This window comes from Fringilla coelebs (assembly GCF_963513975.1).
Source record: "Fringilla coelebs genome assembly, chromosome: 6".
NCBI classification, from domain to species: domain Eukaryota; kingdom Metazoa; phylum Chordata; class Aves; order Passeriformes; family Fringillidae; genus Fringilla; species Fringilla coelebs.
In genome coordinates this window covers 24,844,905-24,853,247 of record NC_140034.1, presented here as the reverse complement: position 1 = coordinate 24,853,247, position 8,343 = coordinate 24,844,905, and the positions used below count along the sequence as shown (strand labels likewise).

Here is an 8,343-nt window from a genome sequence, read left to right as displayed (position 1 = left end):
GTCCCCTTTCTGCAGACTGCTCCATGGTTATTAGTCTGAATATTTTTATACACCCCATAGGACAACTTTGGGGGAGAAAAAACATAAAGACCCAGAACCATCAACAGTAACAATAAAATGGAACAAAAAAAGTGTCTCTCTCTCTTAGAGGTCCGCAGAGACCACTCAGTAAAACGGGGGAAAGGGAGAAGAGCATTAAAAAGAAGAAAAATAAAAGGAAAAAAAAAAGAAAAAAAAAAGAAGAGAAAAAGCACACAGTAGTTTGAAGAGGACAGAGATTTGTGTAACTGGGAAAATTTGTTGGTTTTTTTTTCTTTTTTCTTTTTGCCTTTTTTTTCCCTTTTTCTTTGTTTAATCCTTTTACCAGGTCCTACCGTATAGCAAGGTGGAGCAAGACATGGCAGTGCCATAGTCAGAAGTAGAAGAGTTTAGGTGAGACAAACTGGAGACTTGGCTCTGCAGAGAGGAAGGGCTGGCCGAGTGCTGTCCCATGTCTGGAGACTGCCCCGCACTGTTTGTCTGGTGGCTCTGATGCTGTCCGAGGCTGTTGCCATTGGTAGCCACTGTGATCGTTGTAGCTGCCTGCTGCTGATGGCTCTGGATAGCTGCTGTGGGTGTGTTGGAGCCTGCTTGGCAGGGCTTGCCATCCTTCACAAGCACTGGCACTGCCACCCTTCTGGGAGACTGCTGCTGCTGGCAGGAGCCGTTCTCCTGTTGCATCTGCTGCTGCGCAGCCTTGTCTTTGGCCTGGCGTTTCATCTTGTAGCGGTGATTCTGGAACCAGATTTTGACCTGAGTCGGGGTGAGATGTATCATGCTGGCTAAATGTTCCCTCTCCGGGGCGGAGAGGTATTTTTGTTGCTTGAAACGTCTCTCCAGCTCGTAAACCTGGGCCTGCGAAAAAAGGACCCTCCGTTTCCTCCGCGGCGTGCTCTGGAGCGGGGCCATGCTCTTGCTCACGTCTCCCAGGGAGCCGAGGCTGCCCATGCCTCCCATGTTCATGCCCGAGGACGGCGCCATGAAGCGGGAGACTGCAAGGGAGAAGGCGGCACGTTTTAGGCGGCTCGGCTTGGCCCGGCCCGGCCCGAGTGGGGCCCCGCGCTCCGGCAGCCCCCGCCGCCGCCTGCCCCCAGCGGAGCTCCGCAGCCCCCCGGCAGCCCAGCCCCGGCCGCGGCCTCGGGGCACCCGCGCTTCAAAACAACGGCTCGGGTCCCTGGGTAGAGCGGTGGCCCCCTTCTCGCCCGGCCCAGCCCCGGTGAATAAGGGCGACCACTCACCCCTCGTCCTGCCCGGGGGCACAGCCAGCAAAGTACCTAAAGTGACAGCGGCGGCCGTGGCAGCCGCGGACGGCGGCTCCGCCGGCGCCGGCCGAAGAGGACTCTGCCGCTCCCCTGCCGCTTCCCGGGACGCGGCCCCGGCGCCTCCGGCTTCCCCCCTCGCCCGCCCGGTGCCGGGCGGCGCGCAGGCGGACGGGCACCGCCGGCTCCCTTTGGGCCCCCGGGCCGCGACGCTCCCGCCCCGCCGGACGGCGAGAGCCAGGCTCCCGCTCCCCGCCACGGCCGGGCTTCCGACCCCCTTGCCCCGCAAAAGCAGCCGCGGGAGGCTGACGTGCGACCAGCCGGGGTGGAAAGACCGGATACGATCCTCGGGGAGGAATTTGGGGTTTGGGGGACGCGTCTGGGTTGGAGACCGACTTTTGCCCTGTCGCGGACCCCCCGTGCCTTCTGTTGCGCGGCAAGCCCCCTTCGGCCACCCAGCCCCGAGCTGACTTACTTGAGGAAAAGCGGGGATCCGGGTTGGTGCCGTACCATCCTGTCGCCGAAGCGCTGTTCCTCATGGTGTCCTGGTAAGGCGGCAGCTCGCTCATGTTGCCCAGGTTCCCATTGCAATAGCCCCCCATCGTAGCATGGGAGAGCTGGGGGACCCCTGCCGCTGTCATATGGTAGGCGGCAGTCACTGTTCCGTTGTGGCCCATGGGGTGCTGCTGCATGGCCGGCTGAGAAACCTGAGACTGTCTGTAGGCTGACAGGGGAGCCCCCAAGTTACTGGCCTCCATGCCCACTTTCTTGTAGCTTTCCTCCAAAGGACTCAAGATGTCAGACACTGAGAAAGGAGTCGTATGCTTTGGGCTCATCGACATGATTCGGCGGCTGGGGAAAAAAAAAAAAAAAAGGAAGGGGAGGCAAATCTTTTTTTTTTTTTTTTTTTTTTTTTGCCAGATATTCTGGTGTTGCCTTAACGCCGATCTTGTTGGATGTACACGTAACCGAGTGGACGAAGTCCGCCTTAATTGGATTGAGTGGAGGCTCAGGGCTGCCTTTCGTTTGTTTTAGCCAGACGCCAGGTTTTAGGCTGCCACCAGAGGCGGGGCATAGGCACTAAAGCAACAAGACAATAGAAGCCTACATCTTGCCCAAGATAATTAGCTTACATGCTGATGACAAGGTAAACACCTTTAAGTCTTACTTGTCAGAATTTTTTTTATGTCTTTAGGAAAAAAAAAAAAAAAGAGACTGAGAGGACGGGAGAGAGAGGGAAAAAAAGAAAGAAAGACCCCGTGAGCACAACTCTTTTTTTTTTTTTTTTTTTTCCCTCGGGGTGACAATATCGTGGACGGGAAATGGAAGGCAAAGCAAAAAAAGACCACCATTTGACTGGGTGAAAGGACTTAAAAACAGCTCCCGGGTGGCAAGGCTGTCAGCCCAGCCTTTGTGAGAGCTGGGGAAACGGGGTGGAATGCCAGTAAGCCAAAGGACAGAATCTCCCTCTTCCCCCACTAAGTTTGGTCCGGAAGGAGCCCCGCCGCCGGGAGGAACTCTTCGGAGGGCAGATCTTTCTCTCCGGGCCACAACTCCCCGCGCCCCGCACTCCCCGCACTGGCTTGTCAGATGCCCCGGCCGGCTGGGGCTGAACAAGCGCTTGGGGTTTTGCATCTCTGGAACACTCTCTATGCCTCCTAAGACACTCAGTGCAAGGATCGTTTGTCTCCCTAAACCCACAAATTCCTTTCAGCAAGGGATTTTTTTTTTTTTAATACCTCAGAGAAGGGTGGAAGACAAAGTTTGCAAAATCAAGCAGTAATTTAATCGCCTGGGACGAGAGACCGGTGAAAAATAGGTTAGCGCAAAATGTCGCTTGTTATTCTCAAAGGCAAAGACTCTCACAGTCTCTCGTGGTCCCTCTGAAGCTGAAGCTGCTTTCTAAGGTTATTTATACAGCACGGGAGCTGGATGGAGAAGACCTCTCCGGTCATCTGCCACACGACCTTGCCAATGAATTCCCTGTAGTTTCCAATAAACTGCAATTTCTGGCACTTTCGGATCTCTTCTCGGATCCGGTGTGAAAACAAAAGCGATCCATTCACAGCCACACGCACACGTACAGGCAGCCAGTAGCTAATGTCACTCGGGTCTTTGAAGAAATCTTCCAACGCCTAATGTCTTCAAAGCTTATATTTCGGGGTGATCCGGGCGGAGGAGAGAAACCTCCCCTGAGTGTTTCACACCCCGGCCTACGGCCCTGGCAACCACAATTTAATACAGCGATTACCTGAATATTAAGAAAATTACAGCGAAGGTACAGTTAACCCTGGGACTCTGAAGTGTCAAGTAACTATTTAGTAATTGCACTTGTAAATATGTTTGTGCTCGGCTGGTTCGTGCTTAAAAATGCAAAAGTGCACTTGCTACCCGGGAATAACTAAATATCTTTGTCTAAAGTGGCAGCATAAATAGCCGGTCGCTTTGTGGCTGTGCTTGATATTAGTACATAAGGATCATTTTGCTTCAATTGGGAGGCTCTCATTCACTAGGCAAGAAACCGTTTAGGAGAAAGTAGGTTCCCGTATGAGAGTTAACATCCTTCAAGTGTAAGCCTCAGTCTTGATTACACTTTAGAGCTCTGCAAGAGGTGAGCTTTTCCACACAAATATAATCGGGGGAACTTTCCTTCAATCAGGCCTCCAGCTCTCTTACATCATCTCAGCTGCTTCTTTCGGCACTAGCTCCCTCAAGGCTGAATACCCCGAAGTGGGCTGGTTGTGAGTCTGCTGGGTCACCAAAGGCAGAGAAGGGCGACTTTGGGCTAGAAAGGCGTTTGGGTTTTACCTCTTATTTTTCCTGTTTTCTTTTAAAACCTTTCAATCTTATCTATCCAGATCTCTGGAACATTTCTTTACACTACACCCCCCCCACCCCCCCCCCCCCCCCCCCGCCCCGCACCCCCCTCCCTCGCCCTGGTTTTTCCCCTTTCTGCGCATATTTTCGAGTATGGTCTTTGGTTTTGTTCCCACACAGAGAGAGAGACTCGACCTTGCCTTAGTGGTTTGACTGCTTGGGGTTTGAGGTTGGTTTTTTTCACCCCGAATTTCTCAGACCCGCCATCCCCATGCCTCTTTCATGAGCCTTTAAAAGAAGGGGATGGATGGAAGGAAATAAAATTAAATACTGCAGGACCCATTAAAACGACGGCTCAGTCGTTTTAATCAGAGGCGCAAGGCGGCAAGTGACCGCGCAATTTGCGGGGCAGGAGCAGAGACTCCGCTCCCATCCCCAAGAGTGCGAGGTGGGGCAGCCGGGTAGGCCCCAGCAGCAGCTCCGGCGGCGGGAGCGGGGAGCGGCGCTCGGACAGGCGGGCGGGCGAGGCTCCCCGCCGCCCCGCGCCGGCCCCGGAGCGCCGCCCGAACGACCCTTTGGCCGTCGGCCGCGCCTGCCAGAGCTTATTCATCCCCTCGCTCGAATGAGGTTAAATCGCCACCGAAACATTGCTCGGTTAGGTTATCCCGAGCGAGTCGGGCCTTGGCTCTGCGCGGGGTCTGGTAGAGGGAAGCTAATGCGAGAGCGCTGCGTTCACCTTCGCTGGGGAGCGAGTGAAACTCTTTTGTGCACGTCTGACCGCTGAGTTAGGAGCACACCGGCGCGCCTACCTCTAGCTACTTTTTAGCCGGGTTAGATGGACGCGGTGTAAGGTAAACAGGTCAGCCTCTGCACCTGCTTTCCCAAATGAGCTATAACGGGGCAAGTCAGACCATGGACAACGGGCGAGAAAACTTCTTCGCTGGTGTCGTCTCCCTTCACTCTCCCTTTTCTTCCAAACCCTCCACCGGAGTTTCGTCTGCCAGAGATGGCTGCCCCAGCTTCCGGGGAGGGTGGCCGTCCCGACAGAGTCCTGCCCAGGCTGCTTTTAGCGAAATGTTCGTTTACCTGGTGATGCTGCTTAGTAAAACACTCGAGTTAAAAAGAAATGCTGAGGAGGAGAGCAAGGAAGATGAGATGCGTTCTGCCTGGTGGAAGCATTTTCATGAGAAAGGCACGGTTTTCACCCCGTGTTTGCAGAAATGCGGCTACACGGACGTCCCTTCAATAGCTTCTGACCCCACACAATCCTTTTGATAACACTCGAGAGGTGGAAGAATGGGAGACTTTGTCAATCAAATGGTGCCAATCCCAATGGAAACGGTGCCACCAAGACCGCAGAGCGTTTCCTCATCAACTGGATTGCGGGGGCTGGGAACTCGAGAATCAGCTTTTGAAAGTGCGCACAGGGCTCTCCAAAGACAACAATGTCTTTTTTATACGAGCTGCTGTGCCTCCCCAAGGGGAATCAAATATGTTCGGCCAGGCAGGGCTCGGAGGGCTCGGAGGGCAGAGGGTAAGGGTCCCACGCAAACCGCACGCAAATTCTTTCTCAACAAGAAAGACGCTTTCTAGGTGTAACTTTTTGATACAAAGCCAGGAGGTGCTCCGTGCCCCCTCTGGGTCAGTTCACGGGTGCACGTCTGGCTGCACCCCCTGCCCAGCCCTGCGGCCCCGCTCCCAGGGCGGAGGAGGCGGCCCTGCCCGCTGCCCTGCCCGCTGCCCTGCCCGCAGCCGTACAGCCCGCCCTGCCGCGGGAGCCGCGCTCTGCGGCGGGGCCAGCCGCTCCCAGAGAGGTCCGACTTAGAGGTGGCAAGAGCAGATCCGTGACAGAGCTCTTTCTTCGCGTCTGGTCATCAGTATAAGTCTAACACATTCATCGAGAGATGTAAACGACCCCCTGGAAAAATGGCACCACCGAGGCAGCTTGCCGCAACTCGCCCCTCTCGACCCACCCTCAACGAGCTCATAGACCTCATCTGGTTGCTTGTGCATGTCGGTGTAATACACGCTCTGGTCCCCCATGCCCCCCGGAATGGAAGATGTGCCCAGCACACCTACGCCGGGAGCGGAGGTTTCCGTAGTGATAGAGTGTAGGGCGGACTTGTGTCTCTGCCGGCCGCGGGCAGGGCGCTGGGAGCCGCTCCCGCCTGGAAAGCACATGCTTGGGCGTGTAGGAAAGCAGGAGTCCTCCCAGAGACGCACCCTACGAGCGCTACCTAGGCACGGAGCGCCCTGGGTGTGTGTGTGGGGGGGAAACGCCTGTTGTGGCTCATGGGGACAATTCCTCGCCGTGGGAAAGCCCCCCTGCCCTGGTTATCTCGTTAGGCTGGGAGAAACCCCTCAGTACAGCGGGCGAAACCTCTCCCCCTGGCGTGGGAACCTAAGGCAACCAGCGAGACCACCAAAGGCTAAAGCGAAAATCCTCACCCCTCCGCAGAGCACGCACAGTTGCTCCTCCAGCTGCCCAGGGCGTGGAGCATCTCGCAGCTGGGGCTTCTCGGGCCCCTTCGCCACAGGTGCCTGGCGGCCCCACTCGCAAAGCTCTGTGCGAGCGAGGGCAGCCTCGCCTCCGCTCAGCTCTTTTCCCTCCTTCCCCAGTTGCGGGAGGACGGCTGAGCCCTCCTGCCCTGGTCCTCGACACCCTCCCCGTCCTTTCCTTCGCCGGGCCGTTCCCGGCCAAGAGGGCCAGGGTGGGGCCAGGTACGGGGTGCCAGGGCAGGGCTCCCGGAGCCGCGGCGGCGGGCGGAGGGCCGCCGTGCCAGGGCGGGGGCGGCGGGGCCCCGGGGCACGCCTCGGCCCGCCAGCCGCCCCGCGCCCCTCCGCGGCTGCCCGGCGTGGGGACCCGCGGGAAAGGGCTCATTGTAGGCATGGGTGCCCCGGTAGTCACGGGTGGGCTGCAGCATCACTCGCCCCGATGTGCGACCGCCTCGCCCGACATTATCAGCAGTTAATACAAGCCCTCCACATCTGGCTTTCTTAGTGTCAGTAGACTGTCACTACCGCAGCAGTGTCAGTACACACATACAAGACATTGTTGCCCTGAAGCGTTTTTGATACACCCAAGACAGCGGTGATTACGCGGAAGATTACTTGAAGGTGGTTGCTGAGACAGTTTGCTAGAAGTTAGCCTGTAGAGATCGCTAAAAATCTGAGCAGGTTTTATTTAGTTATAAAATACTTTTAATCGGTATATACCTACAAACAGAATCCCGCCGGGATCTATCGATTTATTTGCTTTTAGGTATAACTATTAGTATATTTCATTATCTATCTTGGGAGTTCTGCGCTTTTGTGTGTGTTCCCAGACATGCCTACACACACACATGCAAGCGTGGGGGTGCATACCTCTGGCAGTGGGTATGCATGAGTATATATTTACGCATACATTCACAGTCCTCAACCCTGTCGTCTCTTAAGTGTTTCAAAAAGGAACTCAGCTTTTAAGTGGGTCACCCCGCCGCCCTCCCTTCCCCTTCCCTCGCCCAGGCCTGCGGCCGCGCCGGCGCCGGGAAAAGGGGCTCTCGGCTCCCGGGTGGGGTTGAACGCGGAGGCGACGGACATGGCCGTGCTTGCGGGTACAGCGTGGAGGGGCGGGCCGGGGGTCTCCCCCGGCAGTTTGATTTTCCGCAGACCTTTTTTTGTTTCAGCGTGGCTGGCGGCGGCGGGCGGCGCGGGGGCTCGTTGCTCACTGCCCCCCGGTTTGGTGTCGAAGCCCTCCCCGCCCGGGGCCCCGGGAGCTGCAGCCTGCCCCGGGCGTGCTGCGGGGCGGGGGCTCCGCGCCCTCCCGCGCCCTCGGGGCTGTGCGGACGGCGCACGGGGCCGAGCCCGGGGGCGCTCCCCCGCGCCGGCCGGGAGTATGCGTGCTGGTGGACAGGCGACCTTTCCCCCTCGACCTTGCCCTGGGGGTAACCAAAGCTCCCTTTTATTTTCAATGTCACTTCGGAGTTTGCCTTTTGTTCCCCGATACCTCTCGCTTCCAGGGATACGGGTGGCTCCCCGCTGGCTCGGGGAAGGGCTAGCGGTTCCAAAGATGTCTGGTTTAAAAACGACAATGGAGTCCTTTCGACCAGCCCGTGTGGTGCCCGAGCTTTATTTTCGTAACGGGGAGAATGGGATTGTTTGTTTTGCTTTTGTTTTCACAGCAAAACTCGAGGGCAAGTTACAAGAGGGCTGATAGGAACCCCGGGCCTTCCTCGTGGCCCTTGGG

General features: G+C 56.8%; 1 protein-coding gene across 1 annotated transcript; it reads right to left on the bottom strand.

The window, feature by feature from the left end:
- Nucleotides 1–296: 296 nt before the first annotated feature.
- On the bottom strand, nucleotides 297–6,616 carry NKX2-1 (NK2 homeobox 1; the record flags this gene model as incomplete). Its single annotated transcript, XM_084207641.1, has 3 exons — nucleotides 297–1,031; nucleotides 1,774–2,150; nucleotides 6,564–6,616. The coding sequence occupies 3 exons, from the start codon at nucleotides 6,614–6,616 to the stop codon at nucleotides 361–363; spliced, it is 1,101 nt and encodes a 366-aa protein (XP_084063767.1). The 3' UTR covers nucleotides 297–360.
- Nucleotides 6,617–8,343: the final 1,727 nt, after the last annotated feature.